Raw genomic sequence first — 24,236 nt, 5'->3', positions numbered from 1 at the left:
ATCTTCTTGTTTTCAGTAGGTATCTGTTGCCTTGTCAGTTAGCAAATGCTATCAGGTGATCTCCTTTAACTTATGCCATCACAACTTCTATACTGACATCATATGACAATAGGATATATGTAGTACATTCTATCTGGATGTACCTAGAAATTTTCAGAAGCAGTTAATACTGCTGACTTATCCAGATACTTTCAAGAGTTTTATGCTAGAATTATATAATGAGATCCTTTAGAAATCATCATTCATGGTGTCAAACCTCTTTGTCCACTGTATTTGACAGCTTTTCATGTTATACCCAGATTGTTCTTTTAAGCAAAGGAGAGATACCATTCTGTAATCTAAAGAACAGTGCATGAATCTAGGATAGAATATAAACAGAAATATTCTCATAATGGGAAGAAATCTTCTAATACAATAATTTTAAATCCTCCTTAAGTGTCCTTTGACACTTGAAACCAAATCTCTGAAAGCTTTCAAGAGGTTTTTCCACAAAAAATAATTAGCATAATGCTGACTGGACACAAGAACCACAGGTGTTATATAATGGACTTCTGTTTTCAGAATGTTAGTTAGAATTGGAATAATTGGTTCAACCCTCTTTGTTTGAAAGGACAGGAGCTGTACAGAGGATCAAAAGAAATTTCCACCTGACAATTCCGTTTGAGTAACTGCAGCCTTGAAAGCAGCTTGTAAAATCACAAGAATGTCATACCTAAATTACCACAGAAATCTAATACTTCAATTTAATATAGATCCTTGGAACAAATCAAATTCTGATGATTCATTCCAGTCGCTTGAAGAGAGTTTTTGTGGTTTGAGAAATCCTCATGATTATCATTTTAAATTGCTTTTGTTTTATAGCTCTTCAGGTGAGTAAAAAGGATGTCTTTAATCCTCTTTTTGGTGGCCACCATACAAAGTTACTGATTTTCATTTGAAGAAACTGCAGTGGAATCTGTTGCGAATTTCCTTCGGTTCCTGATCATTGTCATGTTCCTATTACGCCTCTGGCGATTAGGACAGCGACAAAGCTCCTCCACTCCTTAGGTTGTCATTGTATAATCCTCATGTTTAGGACTTTTACTAGATGTCATAGGGCTGAGAATAAAATTCATCCTTTCCTTATTGCGGATACAGATATGATTGAAGTTATGTTTAAAGAAAACATAAACCCTGTCTTCATTTAGACAGTATTTCAAGTTACTAGATTCCATCTCAAACACTATGCTGGCTAGTAGTCATTTAAGAGTGCTAACCAAAGATCTCAGACCCCCAAAAGGAAAATGAACAATTTCATTAACTTTGACTCCCAGACTTTGTGAAAAAAGGGCATCTTGAGTACAAAATATCAATATTACATGACGAGAGTGCAAATTCTGTGGATAAAACTTAAACCTTTACTTCTTAAGTAAGAAATTGCTATGGTTGGTGTGCTCCAAGTTCTTTCCTAAATACAGATAAAATAGGAGAAAATAAGAAAACCTCTTTATGCAAATGAAATAAGTTCACTTGCCAAATCCATTGATAGAGATGAAACACCTGATAGCAGCCATTAAGGCTACTAGAGGTCTGCAAACTATACATTTAAATATTTCAAACAAAAAGTTAAAAGTAAAAAAGAATAAAAAGCCATTTTTTTTTTCAAGCGCCATCTGCAGACATATCCAGACTAGGTATACTTACCCTTCCTTCACCTAAACTGGTCATAACTTCAGAACTGCTGGAAATCATAGACTGTAGACCCCATTTCTCATCAAGATCCTAATATATCCAAGGTATTTCAGAATGCCAGCCTATTATTACCAGACTGACTCCTTTTCTATAATAGGGAAGTAGCTACTAATATGTCTCCTGTCAAGTTTAAAAATAGTGCTACATCTCCCATTACCACACCTATTAGTTTCCTTTCCACTCAGAGATATTCTAAATCAAGCATCTTTCATCCATTTAAACTTAATGTAAGCCATCAAGATAATAGGAATTAAAAATATTGTAGAAGAAAGTTCTTGAAATCACATCCAGTCTGCAAGAATTGCAGATATAATCCCCATACTGTGTAAACCAACAATTAATCACATATACTATCATTCTTTCCTGATATTTGAGTTTAATGGCAGCATGCCCTCTACTTTTCCCCGCGCATGTGCAGAATGAATTTTGTTATGTGCACCAATGTGGAGGTGATGTGTCACACATCACCTCCACATTGGTGCACATAACAAAATAAATGTGGTGGTGGGGGGAGGGATTTGGGGTGCAGAGGGGGCTCAGCTGGGGCAGAGGGTTGAGGTGCGGGGGGGGGGGTTAAGGCTCCAGATGGGGGTGCGGGCTGTGCGGTGGGGCTAGGGATGAGGGGTTTGGGTGCAGGCTTCCCCGGGGTTACAGCGGGGAGAGAGAACTCCCCCCAGCTCTCTCTGCCCAGCTCTCTCTCCCTGCAGAAGCACCTGGGCCGGGGTGGGGAGAGGTGCCTCTCCTCCAGCCGCAGCAGTTCTAGGGCTGGGCTGGGGCCGGGGCCGGAGCGCCTCTCCCCTGGCTGTGGCAGGTCCGGGCCGGGGCTGGGTTGGGGCACTTCTTCCCCAGCCTCGGCAGGTCCAGGGCTGGCGGAGAGGCATCTCTCCCAGCCGCAGCCCTGAGTGCTTGCGTGGCACTTAAAAGGCTGCTGCGCGGCTGCACAGCGTAGAGGGAACTTAGATGGCAAATAGTTCCTAAAGATTGTAATTCTCACATTGGATATATTGTATGCTTCACTGCGCACTTCGAAAAAGTTGTTATTATATGAAGGGTTTTATCAAGATACATTTGACCAATTTTCTAAGATATTGGATCTGTCAATACTCAAATACAACACAGTATACCCACTTCCAGTCCTTTTATTGCTTTGGTTAATTACTCAGATATTTTGAGAGGGGAAGGAAGAGAAAATTTACTTGCAGAATTTCCATGTCCTTTCCTGAGCATGTTTCCTCCGCCACACTACTTGTCCTCTGGCCTCCTTACCTCGGAGGACCTTTTCCTCTTATTTTTCTGCCTTAGTGTCCAAAACAATTTGTTTCTAATTAAATGTAACAATGCTACTTATTCATATGAAGGTATCAGAGTAGTATACAGACATTGATTAAGCCCTCCCACCACACCCCAGGAGGTAATTTAGTTAATGTAAGTAATGCATTTTTACAAATGCAGAAACCACATTCCCTGCTCTAATCACTGCTTGTTGTGCAATGGGAGTCAGTTGATCAATGAAATTTCTCTTGACTAAAGAGAAAGCGACCCATGTTTGCTTGGGGAGCCATATTCCAAAGTGAGATGGATACCTCCTCACTGAAGTAACTGCTATATCTGCTTTTGAATTAACTGAAAATGTGATACGTTTCTCTCATTTGGAGAAAGAGACTTTCCAACAATTATGATTTAGTAAGGAATAAGTTATTTAAAGATGTTGAATGAGAGTTGCTAGTACCAGTATAGAATACAGTTGCTATTCTATGATTTAGGGCTTGTCTACGCTTAAAAGGCTGCAGCAGCACAGCTGCACTGCTGGAGCGCTTCAGTGAAGACTCTACCTACGCCGATGGGAGGGCTTCTCCCATCAGCATAGGTACTTCACCTCCTGAGAGGTCCCATCAACATAGCAGTATCTATGCCAGGAGTTAGGTTGGTGTCACTGCGCCACTCAGGGATGTGGATTTTCCATACCCCAGAGCAAAGTAGTTAGATTGACATAAGTTGCTAGTGTAGACCAAGCCTTAGCTTGTAAGTAAAAAAATGTTCTGATTCAACTCTATTTGCTACTGGAAAGAAAAGAAGAACATTTTGGATGTTAAACATTTTTTGTTTTCCCATAACTCAAAAACAGATTTAATTTATAACATGAAATTATGCAGCCCATTAGTGCCTTGGCATATTAAAATAAAATAAAATAAAACAGCTGAAATATTGAGGTTTAAAGTGCATCTATTGTGCAAATGCATTAACAAGGATTTATAGCATCATTGCTGACCTTGCATGCACCGTATAATGCACAAGTTTTACATGATGTTACTTTTAAAATGTGTCAACTTCAAAAGGAGCCTGTAATGGGGTACATTCTCCCCCCTAGAACTCTCCTTGTATCTAGCCAACTCCCCTCCTCTCTAGGGAGTGACTGCAGACTCCCTCCTTGCAACTCTCTCCTATCACCAACTTCCTCTCTTTATAAGACTAGCCCAGCTCCTTCCCCAGGTGAACTTCATCAGCCATTAGGCCTTATCAGTCCCTGGTTGTCTTCCAGGTGTATCCTATAAGGTTAATTGACCTTTCTTATCTGTTCAGGCCCCAGGGGGTGGACATCCCATCACAGAATTGTTGCGGTCTGTTGTCTCAAGGGTATGTGGATTAATGGTCACTGGGACATTTTTACGCCATAACTTTGGGCTTGTCTTCATGGAGCAGCAATTCTTTTAAAATTCTATTGTGTCCTTAATTTGTGTCATCTTAGATATTGCTAGAGCTCAGTTCGCAATCTCATATATCATATACAAACCTGCCCAAAATCTTGCACATGAGCACATAGAAGTGATCTAAGAGTTCTATGTCTGAGAATTTATGTGAATTGTGAGATGATAGCTAATTCTGAATTTGCAGACTTTTGTGAGTTTACGCCTTTAATGATTTTAATATAGCTTTTTGCACTTTATAGGCACCCATACACATCTATATGCACACATGCACAAAATAGGCCTGATGGCAGGATATTCTAGCCCCTTTGAGCTGTTGTGGCAATGCAAAGGGTCCAAAAACAACTGAATCTAGCTGAGAATTTCCCTTTTTCCTAGGGCCAGCAGGGCCAACCGGGAAAGTAGGTGGCACTAAGCTATAGTTGGCCCAGGTATAAATCCACTCTGAGAAACAGGAAGCCATGTTTGGCTCCCTGATGGGCCCACCCCTCCACTGTGCTAAATGGAAATTTAGCACAGCAGAGAATCTGGTCCAAAATTGTGCCTCTGTGCGTATATGTAAAACACACATATAGATAGATATGATATATAATAAAATATGTGTGTGATAGGGACATGTCTCAAATTATGAATTAAAAATGCTAAATTGATAGATGCTAAATTGTTGCACCAGTTTAAGGGAAAGGGATATCGATTTCTGTCTCACAGCCTTTTAGGGCTTTTGAATTGAACAGGTTGTTCCCAGTGGATTGGCTAACTTCCTTTCTTGGGAGAAAAGCTGTAGATGTCTACAGCCGAATGGAAGGGACCGACAGTGTGGTCTAGGAACAATTTTAGTTCTCCAATATGAACTAACCAAATAGTCTTATTGGAAAAGGTTTCAGGAAGCTCAAAATACTTAGAGGATGACTTGCATGGAGGTGGGTAACTCAGCTGGGCAATTATCTTCGCAAATGGTTCAAATGTTTGGGGATCACTACCCTAGATTAGTTGTATGAATTGTTTGAATTGGAATAGGTTTATGATTTATGCTCACGTGATCCCAAAATGTGGCTAGTTGATAAGAAGCAGAGGGACCTCTGTCCCACAGATTAGCTGGCTGATGAGTATGTAGTTAGCAGGTCTTTTTTAGAAGCCCAAGGGAGAATGACTCATTCATGAGACTCAGGACCGGGGACGCATGGATGTTCCCCAGAAATGGGAAGTGGGAAAACCCAAGCTGGAAGGAGCGGCAGCCCCAAACTAACCCTCAAAAATAAATCCCAGGGATCTGAGTAGTTTTACCTGTTAGGGGACACGGCACAAGAGCGCTCAATGACTATGTGCCAAGAGGCTGGCAATAGACCACTTTAGGCTAACATGTTGGCAATCCAGTAACAGGTGGCCAGGATGTTGCCTCATCACTACAGCCTGTGAACATGGTGATTTCAGACCTAAATGGGGTGACCACAGGCATTTTGTCCTAGTAGCAGTGGCCAGGAAAAGGTCCAGGGTTGGAGGGATACAGGTACTTAGGTGACTCTAGCTCAGACCGATGTGGTGAATCCAGATAAGATTTTTCTCAATAAGCACAAAACACTGCAGAGGTTAGGGGGTCTTCCACTTAATGTATCTGTAGTTAACATATATATGAAAGTGGGATGGAGGCACCCAAGGACGTTGGGCTATATGAACATCTACGAATGGAGGTACTGCTTGTGACTGATTTGGACTCTTGGCCTTATAGAACTTGCAGCACTTTGGTTCTTACAAGGAGCAAAAGCCAAAGAGCCTTGACAAAGGAGTGCAGGTGGACAGACTGGAAGACAGTGAGTCACTGTCCCCAAGCTGTGAGCATGTGTGCCCTGGGGCAGAGTTGAGTGTTGCTGGAGTTGAGATCCTAGTTGAGACCGGGAAAACTAAGGATAATGGGGAGGAGCAGGCTATACTCCCTGCCCCAGCAGCTAAGTGCCTGCTTCGTAATTTAGGTTGCTTTAATGATATGCTGCTATGGCTCATGGCTCTGACACCAGTAGTCAGCTTAGAAGCATAAAGCCTCACCCTGGTTTCTCCCACCCTAGTTACTCCATGCAGGATGACCTCAACAACCCCTTCTGATTCCAAGTCCCCCAAAATCCATTTCCCCAAATTCTTAACTACTAGATACTCGGACTTTTCCCCTTGGTTCATCACCCTCAAAGGAATGAAACCTACACCCAATTATCAGTTCACTTTGGCACACACAGTTTGTACAACACAGACCTGCTTGGGGTAAAAATAAATAAAAAGTTTATTTAATAGAAAAATCATAGATTCAAAGATGAAATAGTAAGGAAAGGCAACACCAGTTACACAGAAAATACACATAAAGGTGCCATCTCAAGCTGTACACCTCTATTAGCTAAATTCCCTTTTATAATGTGAATTACCTATTGCTTCTGAGCAATTTCCCAGCATGCCCTCTGTCCTAGAGGGTATCCAATGTTTCTCAGACAGCACCCTGCTTAGATGCTAGCTAGGGTTGCCAATTTTAGTTGGCCATATTCCTGGACGTAATCTTCACATCACATAATCTTTAATTAAAGATTAATCTTTAATTCCTGGAGACTCCAGGACAATCCTGGAGGGTTGGCAAGCTATGCTGGCCCTCCATTTCTGCATAGAAATCTCAAACTCAAGCATGTTTTTAAAAGGTTTTTTTTTTCTCTCTCTCTCTCCTCCCCCTCCCTTTCTCCTGGCATGATGACTCATGGTTGTACAGAGTGGGGGAAACTCCCTTCTTTCTCAGTTTTCTAAGACTGGGGTTTTCTTTTCATTTTCAGTATTTTTCCATTAACTTTAATGGTCCACAATTGTGTCTTCCTGGCTGTACAGTGGATGAGTACTTGAAGTTGGTTTCATGTAAACAACTAGCCTGGGAAGCGCCCCTGCCCTGCTTGATTGCTTCACCCCCTGTTGTGTGAAATGTGTAGTTGCATCACAGTTATAGTTATGACTTGTATCTATTCATAACCATTACCTGTATACATATCACCTAATAACTAGAACATTATGTGCTTTCATAAAAGACCTTACTGGACGTATATTTATACACAATAACTTTGTATACAATCAGTTGATTGGATTGCTTATTCTTTGGGGTTCAGACCCCCTGTTCTCCCCTTGGGGTGTCTGGACCCTGATTGTCACACCCCTCCTTAGAGAAGCTGAGGGCTGCCGTGACCAACCCCAGCTCTGCAAACACTCTGCCTCAGGAATGCAGGGAGAGATACCTGAGGGATAATAGATTTCTTTATAGGGAATAGACTCCTTTATAGGGAATCTCAGGGGAGATTGAGAGTTGAGATGTTTGGAGATGATGGTGCCCCAAAAGCACCACCCTAAGCTGTTAAACTTGACACACATCATCTGGGGATGCAGTGCACAAAACACAGACTGTTGCAGAATTTTTACTGGTCTGGAGTCTTTGAGGCAATTAAAAATTATTGCAAAACATATGATACCTGCTAGAGGGTGGGAAAAGCCTGAGATAAGTGTAAAACAGCCATAATGCCACTGCTTATAATAGAACCTTTTCAGGGTGTGGCCATGGATACTGTGGGGCCCCTTAGCAAAGTGACCTTGAAAGGAAAGAAATAGACTTTGGTCGTGGGAGACTGTGCTACTTGCTGACCTAAGGCTGTAGCTCTGTACTCCAGGGAGGCAGACATGATTGCTGATTTTCTATCAACAATATGCCCAGCAATGTCCTCGTGGACCAATGAACCAGTTTTGTGTCTGCCCTTCACCAGGGCTTATGGGAGAAATACAAGGTCAGACACTTCTAGGCCTCTGTATATCACCCTCAAAGCACTCACATGATTGGGATAAATGTTTATTTATTTTTTGCCTGTAGAGAAGTTGCCCAAGAATCCATAGTCCCTTTTGAACCGCTCTTTGGAAGGAGGGTGCAAGGATCCTTAGACCTAATGAGGGCTGCATGCGAGAACAGTGCTTCTCAAGGGGGAATTGGTGGTGGAGTATATGTTGACTTATAAGGACAGGCTTTCAGATGTCATGTCTAGGAGAACATAGCTAAAGCCCAGGAGAGACAGGGCTGGTGTGACTGCATCACGCATGCCAGATCATAAGGAATGGGGGACAAAGTTGTGGTGTTGGTTGTGGTGTGGTGGATAAACTCCAGATTGCCAGGAAGGGCCCTTTATAATCATCAAGCAGCTCAGTTAGATAATGTTGAGGCATCTAGTCCTTCCCATCAGCACAGAGTATATCATGTGAAAATGAAGAAACCATATTGAAATATGGAGAAACTGGTCCTAGCAGTAGGTGGGCGATAGGAGGAGGGGGAGTTAGAGAATCCCCTGGTAAATCTGATGACAGAAACAGGGTCCAGTCCTTCCCTGGACTCCATGCAGCTTTACAAACACCTGATCCTTGAATAACAAGTGCAGATGAAAGGTGCTGAAGGCTTATAAACAAGCGTCTGAAAGTCTGGACATATGACTCTTGCTGCCCACAGTGTGGGAGACAGAGTCCAATTAGCAGCTTTCCTTTCAGGGCTACTGGGAAAGTAACTCAAGACCTGGAAAAGGAGGTCAAAGGCATGCTGGAATTGGGGGAAATTCAACCTGCATACCATCTGTGGACATCACCCATTGAGCTGATACCCACGAAGGATGAGACTATCAGATTTTGTGTGGATTACGCAAAGCTTAATGCCCTCACAGTTTCTGATGCGTACCTATGACAGATGAGATCCTAGATAAGTTGGAGAGTGCACAACAAGATACCTTACCACAATTGACGTCACTATGGGTTATTGAAAGGTGCCTTTAAACCCTGATACCAGACTTAAATCTGCATTTACCACCCCTATGCGGCTCTCCGTTCCCTTTTTACCATTTGCCCTCGAAGAGGCCCCTGCTACTTGTCAGCATCTGGTACATAAGTTACTGGGTGAGTCTGCGGAATTTGCCCTGGCATATCTAGATTCTATTTGTATCTTTAGTGAGACTTGGGAGGAGCGTGTTTCCAATTTTGGGAGGGTGCTGGACCACATTCAGACTGCAAGACTGATTGTAAAGGAGAAGTGTAAAGTGGGCATAGTAGAAATGGTCTATCTGAGCCACAGAGTGAGAAGCAGTTGCATTGGGCCACAGCCTTCAAAGGTAGAGGCTATTAAGAATTGGCCTGCTGTCAAGAGCAGGAAACAGACATAGTACTTTATTGGGATGACAGGGTATTACAGGAGATTTGTCCCTCACTTTTGCTTCTTGACTGCTCCCATCACCACACTGTATAAAAAGAGTAAACCTGAAAAAGTGGATTGAATTGAAGTGTCAAAGGGTCTCCTGTAAACTGAAAGGAGCCCTGCATAAAGATTCAACTCTGGAAAACCCAGAGTTTGACAAACCTTTTGTGTTTTTTCACAGATGCCACTACCACTGAGCTAGGTGCTGTGCTGATGCAAACCAATTCAAAGGGGGAAAGGCATCTGATTGTGTATTTAAGCAAAAAATTGCTCCACTGAGAAAGAAACTATGTAGCTATTGAAAAGAGTGTCTTGCCACTGCGTGGACACTTAAAAAACTACTGCCATATCTATTTAGGTGAACCAAATGCCTCTCCTCTGGTTCCATCAAATGAAAGGGTCTAATGCCAAATTATTAAGGTGGAATCTGGAGGTCCAGCATTATGACATGGAGGCAATTCATGTTAAAAGGAGTGCACTTGACAGTGCATGATAGCAGATGCTCTATCTTTGAGGGAGGTATGAAAATGTCCCTAGGGTACTAGGTTCTGCTCATCTTTGATGGAGGGCAGGGGGAGAGAGAAGTGACAGAGTGGGATATATCTGTATCAAATTATGAATTCTATTTTGTTGTATGTGTTGAACCCCTGTCTAAATTTGCCTTAAGGCAAGCCTATTGATTGCATTCCAGACAGTGGCCCAGCCCAGGAAAGGTGCTTGATACCTTCTTGAAGGACTGTCACTGAGGCCATGTCTACACTACCACTTATGTCGGCAAAACTTATGTCACTCAGGGGTGTGAAAAAACAACCCGAGGTGTGGTGACTTGCTCAAGGTCTTTCACACCACCTAAACTTCACATTAGGGCTGTCCACAAAACCAACTATATCCCCTATGTGCTGTGCAAGGAGACCCCACACTGGTCCCAATAGGTTGTCTTTAAAGTTGTTTGACTGGGTCACTGGATCCACGACTAGATGCAGTCAGTGTTTCAGAAGCTCCACATGAGGCATAGACTGGCTCTGGCTATTATTCCAGCCTGGCTGAAGATGGATGAATTCAATCTCACCTAAACCCTATGTAGTGTTCTGGGAAAGGCCGAATACAGTAGTTAGGCTTTGAGTGGAGAACAGTAATTTTTCATCCAAAGCAAGTGAACATATACAATGAGAAAAGCAACAGAGGGTCCTGTGGCACCTTTAAGACTAACAGAAGTATTGGGAGCATAAGCTTTCGTGGGTAAGAACCTCACTTCTTCAGATGCATCTGAAGAAGTGAGGTTCTTACCCACGAAAGCTTATGCTCCCAATACTTCTGTTAGTCTTAAAGGTGCCACAGGACCCTCTGTTGCTTTTTACAGATTCAGACTAACACGGCTACCCCTCTGATACATATACAATGAGAAATATTTATTATAAACATGATACTGAACTGTTGTACATTACTTTGTAAATCTGTTGAATTTCTCATATTTTATTTTCAGGTCTAATCTCTTTTTTATATTGCTGTAGTAGTTGGGAAAGAAAGAAGGAAAAGAAGCAACCAAACTTTTGTTAGAAAATAATTCCCATATTGCGCTTACTGCAAGTTGAATTATTGTATTGACTGGTATTTTGCAGTTTTTTAAGCACTAATAAATGGGAATTTTATACTGTAAAAGTATGTACTGCTTCCATAATTGTAGTCTTTCTGGTCCTTTATTGTCCATGGACCCCCAGATGGTATCTGGAGTCAAAAATGCCTTTTACTGTCTTCAGGTGGTCAAGAGGCCGACCTGACCACAGTGACATGTGCAGGTTGACTGCTCCAGTACGCTCCAAGGGAGTTGATAGATATGCCGTGATGAAACTCGAGATGGTACAACATGTGGCAGCCATCTTTTAACTAACACAGAGCCACAAGAATACATTAGCACTGTTCACTGCACATTGTACTGGTTTCCTGTCAAATATGAGAGCCAATTTAAGGTTCTGATCTTGATCTTAAAGGTACTTAATTGGCTTGGCAGTGGTTACTTCACAATCACCTCGTCCCATGACCATGACCTGCCATGACAGCAGGGAATTCACACTGACTGTGTACCAGGGGACTGGGCCTTCTTAGCAGCTGCCTTACATCTAAAGAATGCTTTTGCACAAGAAGTTAGATAGACTTATATAGACTTTCCAACCTTAGTCAGGAATGCAGGACTCATATTTTAAATTAATTTGACCACAAACACTTTTCTGAAGGTAGCAAATACTATTTTAAAATAAAACCTTAAAATAAAGAGTTTTAATTTAAAACCTACTATAAAATATATCAGTGGGACTACTTGTAATCTTTTAAGTCTGTAGAGAGTCTTCAGTCAGTAATGTTTCAACTGTAAGTGCCTGTGCAACCTTGACATTAAAATGAAAGTGGTTTAGAGATTTGAGGCCATAGATTTACAAGCATAAAAGTAAGACACATACAGGTCTGATTTATAGAAAGAGAGTTAAATGATTACAAATTAACTACAGATTTTAAAGTTCATTTATGGAGAAGGATACTTTCTAATATTTATTTTAAATAGTTAAGACTATTACACAATGTATTTTAAAATATTCCATCAAAGAACAACTTAATGCTCTTTTAAACAAAGCTTGATTTAACTGTGTTGCAGGTGAACCTTCAAATACATAATATTTTGATGTAGAGTTGATGGATGAAATCCTGGCCCTATTGAAGTCAATGGGATTTTCAGTAGGACCAGGATTTCACCATAGGCCCTCTATTTTCACTGAGCTGGGAAGCAGCAGTCAATATATGAAGAAAACAGAGCTTACATATGCATCTAGGTCATGTAGAGAACATTTTCAGGATATTGATGAAATAAAGGTATAAGATCCAATATACACTAGTTTAACATGTACAGAATTTTCCACATACTGGTATCCTTAATACAGGTGTTTGCAAGTGCATTCTAGGAACAAATAAAGTAACAAATCATATCAACGGAAGGCCATGTGATGCATAATTCTGTCTGATCGTGTGAACCAGAATGTACTGTTCAGTGAAAAGGCCAGGCAATTGGCCTTCACCCTGGATGAGGCACATCCTATCTTTGGCATTATATTCCTGTTTTCAGACCATATGGGTCAGCAAAACATTGCTTACAGCTATCTCCAGTAAAGTAATATTAATACTGATGCAGACCTCTGATCAACAAATCGGCACCATAGACTGCAGTATTCAGATAAAGCTGAATCATCAATTTATCAGTTTCTCAAAATAAAATTCATTCCTGTGTCTTCTTTTGTTTCCTCTACATAAATCAATAGCATGCTTACTTTTATATGTGTATACACTTGATCAACAGGAAATTGTTAACTCTATACTTTTTGGCTGATTTAAATATAAGTTAAGATATTAAAATGTGATTGTAGTATTTTAAGGTATATTTCTACTGGGGTTTCCCTGATGAATCATTGAGATGAGTGGGTGAGTAATGCAAACTCTCTCAGTATTGTTTTTTTCAGTATGCTGCATTAACACTTACTTTTAAAGTGTGTATGGGGTTGGAAGAAAGGGTGGAGGGAGACAAGAATCAAGGTAAAGCCTCTATAATAACGATCTGGGAAACCCCATTCTACTAAAATGTGGAGCATTTAAAGTCTTTTCCTATATTAAATATTACACTGTTTATCTCAAACCATCATCAAAGACTGCAAATATATATAAATGCACACTACACACCTTATATCTTTTGTAGTCAGTTAACTTTTAAAATGTTGAACCATGTGTGCTGTGGATATGGTGATGGAATAAATTTCTCATATGTGTGGGATTATAACCGTTGAAACAATCATTACTGAAACCATATACCTTATTTCCTTTAACTAATAGCAATTGTGTACCTATGGAATATATTAACAGTTATTCCTTTGGTTTTGGGTTATTGCTAAAATATTTTGTTGGACAGATATTTAAGCATGATCTGTAATGTATGTTGCCTGAATACGTCAATGAAGAGGGCTAATTATGTCTTTCTTCTGTGAGTTATGCTGACGTTTGTGAAACTGCATTTATGTATAAGTGACAGAATAAATGTATCTTCCTTAATAAATCACTGGTAAATTACAAGTTTCCTGTACCTACCTCGGTTTAAAAAATACTATAATAACTGTTTACTTAGAGTTCAAAAAGAGTATAAAGTTACTGCTTCTGTAACTGGTTGAAGAGTGTAAACTTTCTTGCTCATATGTTCTTCCATGTTGTTTTTTTCAAACATATATATTTATATTCTAGTTCTTTATATTTCTCAGAACAATTGTTCTGATAAGTTAAAAACATTTGACTGCTTACTCTGTCATGTTAATGGCAGTTCATTGTGCTCTTACCCAGGAATCTGAGTTCAGATCCCTAACTGGGTACTTACTCCCCAAAGTTTGCAGTCATTGCTGAGAGAGCACATTTATTTCATAAGTGGGAAGACACACTTAAAGCTAAGTCCTCAGGTTTATATAGCAGCACTTGGTGACTTATAATCTCTTTTTACCCCTGCCCCCAGATTCTGGGCCTGTCCAGGTGCTGATTTGGCTCCCAGCATAACTTACAGTAGCATCAGGGCTGCTCTAAATAACACTGGTTTGAAACAGCCCTAAAAGACTGTTATGTCAGTTGGGGCTCATAAGGGCATTGTGTGCTCCAGCCATATCCCCTTATTCCTCCCCCAACCATGCTGGGGGTGGATTGTAAATGGGAGAGTGTGGTGTTAGCAGCATGGTCTTGTTAGTCAGTCAGTGATATTTTTTATTTTGGGTGGGAGGGGGGAAAGGAATCCTTAGCTGCCCATTTAGGAATTTAGCATGGGCAGTATCTGACCCCTTACTTAGTCTTCTGCAACATGCTCACCCTCTGGCTGACACTTGAGTCATGACTTGATTGTGTCCATATGGAGCATTATTATGAGACAGTATTTTTGAGGTGGGAGTTGAAATAATGGGGAGAAATGTCTCACAATACACCTAAGGTGTGTGAGTATCCAGTATGACTGCAAACGAGTCATGTTATTGCTTATGTAACATTCACTTGGGACTTAATTCTTAGTGCAAGTAGGTAGACTCTTATTAATATGTATCCTGAAGAATCTGCTACTGGATCTGCATATGGTACATGCAGTGAAGCAAATTTTTCAAGCTACACAGCACGGCACTCCTGAGAATAGAATCAAGCCATTAGTGTAACTTGCAGAATTATTGGCTCCAAAGAGCCACCCTTGAGAGAGGAAGCACTGTAATGAGAATGGGGAAGCAGATATATTTTTCTAATATTTGTTGTTTTCTTTGAAATGGGTAAAAGAATACCTGGAATGATTTATATTTAATTGAGGATTGCATTCCATCAGATAGGGTAAATGTTTTCAGACCATTTATCATCAGTGGCTTTTCAAGACCTCTAAGGAGTACATAGTACATATTTACCTTAACTTGGCTAGGTCAAGGGAAATAAAGCAAGAATAATAGATGTTACTGTGATATGTGAACAAAACTGGAAACCTTGTATGTGAAATATGAGGTAAATGTCTTCATCCAACATACATTGTAGCTTTTTAAATTTACAAAAATTACAAGTTATTTTTAAAATAATGTGATTTACAGTACATTATCATCATATATTTTTAAAACACAAGATTACTTGGCTGGGTTTTCCATCATTCCTAAATGATATCATTTTGCACTGCAGGGGCTAATTGCATTGCCTGTCCCTTATTATTTAATATTTTCTGTTTTAGTAGCACCTTTAAAAAACACCAAGTATAGGTTTCTAGATTGTCTTGTTATTAATCTGTGTTTAATATATGTAACTGGTAAAGTACCTAGAGCACATGACAGTAGAATTCTACAAATGCTGGTGAGTGATCCTTTGATGCTTTCTTGATTTGTCTTGGGGTTTTCCCCATTCGAGGCAGTTTGTGCAAAAATCCTTTATGTATCATATCATCTTTCAAAAATTGACTGCTGTTTGTGATTTTTCATCCTTGCTTCTTAATCCTTACAAAGTGGGATCTACACACACCAGGTACACAGAGTATGAAGAATCAAATAGCCTCAGCTACCCAGCAGATAAGGCAGAATCGAAGTTTGAATTGAGATTTTCAATCAGAAGCACACTAAGAGGGTTTATTTTAACATTTGCATAGTATTTTGTTTTATTAAAAAGTCTAAAAGTAGTAAGACAAGTATAGAATAACCTAATTGTCAGTAATCTTCGACCAGAAGGAAACCTGAGAACTGAAACAAATTTTTGCCTCATTCTTTATCTATCACAGAAAGGAACATAAAAAAAGAAAACTGTTGCAAAGTATTCTAAATAAAACCAAAGGGTACATTGTTGATTCAGTTAAACTAGGTGTTAAAATGCTTTCATAACTAGTCTGATGAGGAAATTTGATCAGATGTTTTATGAACAAACTACTGTACTACCTCGAGCAGCTTGTAAATTAACATTAACCTCGACTCTTTTTTAATGAGTGACTTAGTGGAATTTATCAGACATTTCATGTACCCTCTTTCTGAGTTAAATTTGCAAAATGCTTCCCTCCAATCCTTTTCATTCCCCCCACCCTCTTCCTGTGTGAAAATATTTATTTCCTAACACTTTGTTCTTTAACAAAGGTGAATAATCTAGCTTTGTCTCATCTGAAAAATGGCAACTCCAGCAGCACCGAAAGCCCCTAAGACCATGCTGGGCCATTGATTCAGTACTGACCAAAAGGTTTCTTTTAAATTTCATCTTTTAACTCTCTGAATTTCGGGATTTTTTCATTAGCTTGTTTTTTGATAGCTGCAACATTCTTTTAAGGCATTTTTACCCTTGATTACTGTAGGTACTTTAAACATTAACTCCAGTTTATGTTTAATGACTAGAACTATCATTTAGATTTTGGTAAAGGGTTATAATTTATGAATCCCCTCATCCCTCCCCAACAGAGTTGCTGAAAAGATTAGGGTCACAACCAGCGACTACTGGAAACTGTGCGTCAGGGATTGGGTGCTCAGTATAGTCATACAATATATAACATCGGTCTGAAGCACAAACAAATGAAGTAATCAGACCCAGTGTTACTCAGCCCCTGATAGTATGTTCTGAAGTGGAAGTTATCAGAGCAGCAGACACTGCTGGTAAATACCTAATCATGGTTTTGTTTTTAACATTTTTGTTCAATGGAGTATCCCCAAGCTTCTACAGAGCAGCTTTTCACCACCCCAAAACGTGACTCATGAAACAGATGAGCAATAGTCACAGGGTTTTCACTTTTCCCTTAATTTTGGGCCATGTGTTTTGCTTCCTGTGTGTCAAAGTGTGATATTGTTCTGTTTCAGCCATTTTGGAGTATTCAAGAGTAATGAAGTTTACATCTCCTATAGGGTCTGCAAGTGTCATTTTAGTGATGATCCCAGGCTTCAGTAACCTAAGGAACACAGTCCTGGAGGTAGACTCAAATTGGGTACCCCAGGATATGCCCCCAATCATGTTTCTTTTAAATCAGATTGCCTTTACTATGAAACAAATTTGGCTGAAGTATGTTTGAAATGCTTTTTAGTTTTATGTACTACCATTCAGAAGGTAAAATTGTATGGACACCACCCTCAATTCCAGAACAGGAAAATATATTTTAAAAAAACTTTTGTAAAATAAACAGTTTTCAAATATATCTTATTTAAAAAGCCAATAACTAAAATTCAAAATCTAAGCATTTACAGATTGAGTATATTTTAGTTATTAGTTAAATTCTAAATAGCTAGTTTTTAATGGAATATTGTTGTGATTAATGGACACCTTCCTTTTTTATCATACTAATTGTTAATTAGTCTTTTAAAAAAATATATATATATTACCATGAAACAAAAATATTAACAGAGGTCTGTTAATAGGAGTTTTTTTCATGATCTATGTCTAACACACTTTAAAAAAATAAAACTCACTAAAGAATAGACTTTGGGAATAAAAGGTTTCTTTGTCTTTGTCAGTTTTAGAATCCAAGAAGATTTGAAAAACGTGCAAGTATGAGTATTCTTCTAATTGAAGCTTTTTATGGTGGTTCCCACAAGCAGCTGGCAGATCTTCTACAGGAGGAGATAGAAGAATGTGTCCTTTACACACTCCCAGCAAAGAAATGGCACTGGAGAGCACGGACTGCTGCCCTTTATTTCATGCAAACAGTGCCAGCTAATGCTAATTACAGGTAAAGATAGTACTGTGACAAATAATCTTACAGGTCAAAATATGAAAGGAACTTCAACCAGGTCTCTAAAACTGAGCTTTCTGGTTTTTTGCATACAAAATCATGTGTACTTGCAAATGGGCACTGAGGTGGGATATTGACCTTCTTGTTTTGCATGCTGGGTTGTGTTTGTGGAAAGTTGCAGGCATCCTTTTAGAGGCCTCTAGAAAAATATTGGGTCTACATCTCTAATACTGCAAAGTCTCTATCTTAAATTGTGCTAAGTTGCCGCCTGTGGGTGTGTTTCTTTTGAATTCTCTAATGAGTTTAGAGCTGGTGAAAGGGATAGGACGTACAGCTTTTGAGGCTGAAGTCCTATTTTTCCACAGATCAGGCAGAGTAATGCACAGAGTAATGCAGTGCAAGCTTCTCCACAGGGTCATACCAAGTTATCTGTAGAGTAACCTGAATGCTGTATGGATGTGTGACCTAAAGGAATGAGAGAGTAGTTAGTTCAGTCTAGTGACTATTCAGACCTTGAGCTCTGTAATGTGACCATATATGAGGATGTCAAATTGTTTGTTTTATTATGTAGACACAGGGTTTAAATTGAGCTGGAGCTGTCTGGAGCAGAGCTCCAGTAAATATTTTCAACTCCCCTGGAGGTTTCATAGCATGTTGGTGGGGGAACATGGAGGGCTCTGGGAAATACTATGAGAATTTAAGCCCTGCGTGGACACCTAGCAACCGGAACCTGAACTGAGACCACCAAACTAAATACACACAGACCACCAAGTGGTCATCATATAGTGAAAACTTCTAGTCTCTTATAAACTTGGTGGTCTTGAAACCAGCCATTCATCTTCTCCTTCTCGCCCTCCCCTCCTCCTCCCCGCCCCCCGATCAGATAAGATGCTGTAGGATACTTCTATTAAACAGTAATGCACCAAATGGTGACGTGTACATTTCAGTGACTGCAAACAAGAGAACATCACTGATTCAGCAGTGAAATGGGTTTTTTACTGTCAACACTTTATTTACTTACACCAAAGCCCTCCTGCTGCATTGGTATCTGATAGCATGGACCTCTGCACCTACACTGCATACCACTGACTTCAGTGGGCCTTTGTCTGAGTGCAGAGGTATATGCTAGCAGATCCCAGCTGAGAACTGGGGCTAATGTTTGCAACTTCCGATGATAACAAATAAAGATAGTAGACACAGATGGAGAGGAAAATGATTTTTGCAGCATATATCCTGTGCTGCATAAGGTCATGTAACATTAAATCTGAACCCATGACAAATTGTGGAACATAATATTTAATCTTACACAATTTATGAACAGTTTGAATATATAAAATGCTACTGTAGAAAATACACCTTTACTGGGCTTGCTGCTTGCTTTCATTTCTAATAAACTGCTACCAAATTATTGTAACTATTTTTTCCTCTTGCTTGAGGCATTTGAGTATGGGTTTTGCATTACTCTTCCTTTGCAACAATTTTATATTGGAGGAGTATATATGACAAACTGTTATGTAAATTTCTTCTGCATCACAACCACATCTTCCAACGCATCACAATGTTATCTATGCTCCTTCAAGGTCAGCAGCCCAAGCTGTCCAGCACTAGCTGTATTAAACTAATCAGACATCATTCACAGGCATACACTTCATTAGTTTAACTTACAGTTACATTGACCCCAGATAACTTAACTCCAATTTGTCAAGTAACCTACATCTTAAGAAAAAATACCAGCAGCTTGAAAACTTGCTCAAAGTTAAAAACTTGCAATCTGTCATAGGCTTATGTGCAAATATAACCTTCACTGACAACAAATAAATCTGAACTAACCAATAGAGCATCTTAAAGAGGGGAAAGTGTTTTCTTTGCCGCTGTTGTTAGTGTTTGATCACACAGAATCAAATAGTCAAAGTTCACAAAGATACAGTATTATAAAGGGTATGTACTGTATCGTATGCAAGATAAAATAATTAGCAACAAGTGCTGATGTGACTGGTGAGAGGAAAACTGATTAGAGGTACTTTCTACTTTACTTGCACATTTTCTTATGTTTCGTTTGTAGTTGACTGTTTCAGATATTGTTCTATTAAATGAAAGTATAAATGAATCAGTCTGTCTTATAAGGTTGACTCCACTTTTTCCTAGTGGACAAGAACCTTGATTCTGTTACTTCTTGTTAACTGTCATTTAAACACCCATCTAGCAAATACTAGGCTCTGCTTCCATCCAATAGTAAATTGTTGAGACTCTGAATTAAGAGAGTGAGACTGCACCCTGGAAACTTTGAGAGACATATATTTAGAGAGAGATTTTTAAATATTTCTTAGTTCTGAAGAGGTGATAGAAAACATCAAATTTGCATATATTGGCATTATTTGTGACTTGTTTGCCCTGAGATCAAGAATTGTTTTTACTTCCATGTGAAATCTTCACTTCAATAGAAATCAATAACATTTCATAAATATTTTGTTACAGTGTGTTTGTCCGATGAAAAAGGAGGGTGGCAAATGTTTCAAATCCAGAAACACTTTGTAATTGAGTATTGCCAAGATTTTTTTAATGTTCTTTGTCCATTTATCTTTCAAGATTTATCTTTTATTCAGGATGTTGATGTTTATGTAAAAGGGCTGTTTATATGTCCAACAATATTGCTATAAATCTATACAGCACTAATATATGCTCCTGAGAATAATATTGCTATTGCTAATCATGGAAAGGATAGCACACCCCAACTAGTGCTCAGATATTATTAAATAAGCTGTCTAAAAAGTGCTTTTGAAGCAGAGCATGAAGTGGTCTCAGGAATCTTGGATTTTAAATTCAGGAGTTTTACTGTGACCAGTCAGGTTCAGTGGTAAAAATTTGCTCATATCTTCTTGTCAGAGAGCAGACATGCAGTCTCCTGAGGAAATCTTAAAAGTTGAATCAGTTATAAACAATGAAGCTAGTCTTATTGTTTTTAACCTAAGTTGTAAATTGTGTGGCCTGGTGACTTGGTAGGTAGCAAGCACCTTGTGTTTCCAAGAAGGACCTCTGGGAGTCACCTGGAAATAAAAATGTTGAAGAGATGGTCATTGAGATGACACTTTCAATTTTCATAGGGTAGGATACAGCACATAGGGGCCCCAGGGGGTGTTATTTATTTGCAACTTTGAGAAGGTTATATGACCTCCCAGACACACAATGGATGATTTTCTACAGAGGAAAGAAAAAACAGCCAGATATGCAGGGCTCAGTTAAATGCTACATTCTCTAGTTAAGCCAGTGCAGATCTTCATTTGTCTCCTTAAAGAAAGACAAAACCTTGATGAGGATCAGGCAGGAAAAGAGCCCTTGCTTCAATCCCAGTCGATTTAGGGAGTAAACCTGAAGATGACTAATTGATTGAGGTACTAGAGCAGTGGTACTCAACTTTTAAGAACTTATTTCATAGAATTGCTTTGCAGAGACCTATATGATCATTCCACAATGCTCTGACCTGACCTGAGATGTCTGAGTTGAATTTGCATCAGTTCAAGATACTCCATCTTTACAACTCCATTATAGACAATGTAGATCATCTTCTTCTTCTTCTCCTCCTCCTCCTCCTCCTCTTCTTCCCCCGGCCCTGTCCCCCAAAGAAGCAAAAGGGATTGGGCTTTTTTGACTCACCTCCCCAGTTTCTGAAAAAGATGGTCCCCTTTTCCTGTCTCTCTTCTGTCTGTTTCTGCGTGGTAGGGGTGGGTCATTTCTCTTCACTACTTTTCTGGTTTCTGGGAGAATACAGGGATGGATGAATCTCAGTGATTCTTTCCTTCACATCAGGAGTGGGAGGAATAGTACAGTTTCCAGAAGGCAAATTCCAAACTACACAGTCTGGGAGGTACAGTAAAAGGGCAATTATGAAGAACAAGCTTCTGTTTTGATCTCAGCATTAGAGCATGCTCAGTGTCTCTCCCAATTTCCTAACATAGGGAGTGGCTTTTTCCCAGGCTGACTCAAAAGAAATGAGCCAGAAGAGAAATTTTGAAGGGGATGTATGGCCTAAAACAGCTTTTCTCTGATTGGCAGTCTGAAAACACAGTTCCATGAGGCAAAACTTTTTTTTTTAACTCTTTGGCTGAGCCCTCTACCCAGCTTTCTGGAGCTCATCTGCCCTGGAATTGTGCATATATTTTCATTTTGGGACAGTCTTTGATTAAGTATGTTGTAGAATTTAGCTGATTGGACGTTTTGTGGAAAATTAAGCTCACCACAACACAGTAGATATACAGTAATCCTAGAAACCAAGTAACTAACCACAGGGCGGGAAAAATCTAAGAACTAAAGAACTGGAAATCTTAGAACTGTTAAAATATTCCACAAAGAACACAAAATAAAGTTTGTCCCTTTACTTTTTCCTATGATTCTGCTGTTTGTTGCTTTTAAAGAAAAAAATATTTCTATATGTAAAAAATTCTCCAAGAACAACAAATGGAGAAAAAAAATCTGTTATCCCATTTTGCTGGTAGCTTGTTCTCCACACAAAGTGCTAATTCAAAAACAGAAATACATGATCAATTAATAGCATATCTGGACCTGCATGCACAAGAGGTTAAATGCTGCAGTGAAGCTTCAAGTTTGTTTTGAATAGCTCTGCTAGCTTATTTTCAAAAAATAAAAATATAATGTGTAACATTTTATACTGCCCCCCAGGTAACTGTTCATATGGATAACAGATATTATTTCTAACAGACTTTGGCCCTTAAAGACCTCTAGGGTAAACGCTCGAGTATATTTACCCCTTGATATTTGACAACTGTATTTTAAAAGACAAACTGTATGCTTATTACACTTTTACTGAGGGGGGAAATTATTTTTAATGAATGGAGTTGTGAAAAAAAATCTGATGGATTTAATATCCAACAACATATAAAACAGTCCAAGGGTGTACTGTCGGAACATACATAATTTTATTTATATAACCAATATGTATTTTAGACGTCTGAAAACTAAAGCTACTAGTTAGACCAGTGAGCATTTCAGATCTGATATTTTCTGTTACCCTTCTACAGGAAAAACATCTATTTTATAGACTAAGCTTTTTACAAACTAATGTACTGGTATTTCCAAAACATTATATTTAAAAATATTATTTTAATCCCTGAACCTGCAAATTCTTATGCAGGTGAGTAACTTAGTTTATGAGTAATCCCATTGAAATCAATGGAATTATTCATGTGCTGAAATTTACTTGCCTGAGTAGCATTAGTAAGATTGTAAGATTAGTAAGGTCCTTAATATTTTCTGGATAGCCAAGTGAAGTAATCTTTAAGATGTACATCCTGGGATAGATTTTTGAAGGCTCAAATGGAAGTGAGGCATCCAACTCACTCTCTTCTGGTGGGACTATATGATTAGTCCATAACGGTGGCGTAGGTGTAGTCCTGGGCTTTTGGAGGATGAAATTAATTTTACCGAAAGTCTTTCTTCTGATAATTTTGTTGTTCAAAGTGAAATACAGAAGGAGTACAAATAACTGAGTACAAGACAGATACTTTCTACTAAATGTTTTGATCAGAACTCTTACATATGAACGAACGAACAAACAAACTGCATTTTAAAGGCAGTGAAAGGCTATATGTTAATATGTTAATTGTATATCGAGACAATTTGTCATTGATATTTCAGTTTTGAAATAAAGTGTAAATAAAGGTAACTTTTACAATAAATGGCAAAGGCCAAAACCAAGTTATTTGAAACCGATTATTAATGAGACCAATAGCATAGCCATCTATTTCTCTACTCAAAATGAGACTAGTCCAAATTGCAATCTTAGTTTTCAGTATTACTGGGGGAGGCTGCTGTTTTTGTGAAGTCTGCCATGGAGGTGGAATCCCCAGCTGCCCTCTTAGGGCAGATTAACTGTCCTGCTGCAGCAGCAGCACCAAGCAGCCAAAAGCAAAGTTCTTACTCTTGGGGCATTAGTGCAGTATCACAGCATTAGAAATGGATGCTCTTTTTTCCTAAGTCTGACAACTGAGGACTTTGAACAGAAAATTAAAAAGTAAAACTATGTTTGAAAATAGGAGTAATAATTTTAGAACTGAACTACCTGAAAATTATTCAGGCAGACAGCAATGTGATCTTAAGCATTCATTTTGCATTAATCAACTTTGCCTAAGATAAAATGCTGGCAGATGGTAGCTATTCATTTTAACAGTGACAAGATTTCTTTACATTTTTTCTGTATAAACCTCCTCACAGACTTTACTCCAAAAAAAGTTTTATTCTTTAATTTGTTCAACATGCATGAAAGGCCTGATTCTGATCTTGTACTGTTGTAAATCAGGAGTAGCTCCTTTAAAGTCAGTAAAATTGTACTGAGATCAAAATCAGG

The 24,236-nt window shown here is 39.0% G+C and overlaps 1 protein-coding gene across 1 annotated transcript in view; it reads left to right on the top strand.

The window, feature by feature from the left end:
• GTDC1 (glycosyltransferase like domain containing 1) overlaps positions 1-24,236 on the top strand; it is a 266,125-nt gene that overhangs the window by 66,095 nt on the left and 175,794 nt on the right. Inside the window, exon 4 of the mRNA XM_065413468.1 lies at positions 17,661-17,875. Coding sequence (XP_065269540.1) covers positions 17,697-17,875 — 179 coding nt within the window. The 5' untranslated portion in view covers positions 17,661-17,696. The remainder of the gene's footprint in view (positions 1-17,660; positions 17,876-24,236) is intronic.

The sequence above is a fragment of the Emys orbicularis genome, chromosome 11 (genome assembly GCF_028017835.1).
Source record: "Emys orbicularis isolate rEmyOrb1 chromosome 11, rEmyOrb1.hap1, whole genome shotgun sequence".
Lineage (NCBI taxonomy): Eukaryota > Metazoa > Chordata > Testudines > Emydidae > Emys > Emys orbicularis.
The sequence above is the reverse complement of the archived record's forward strand: the minus strand, read 5'-3'. Positions and strand labels throughout refer to the sequence as shown.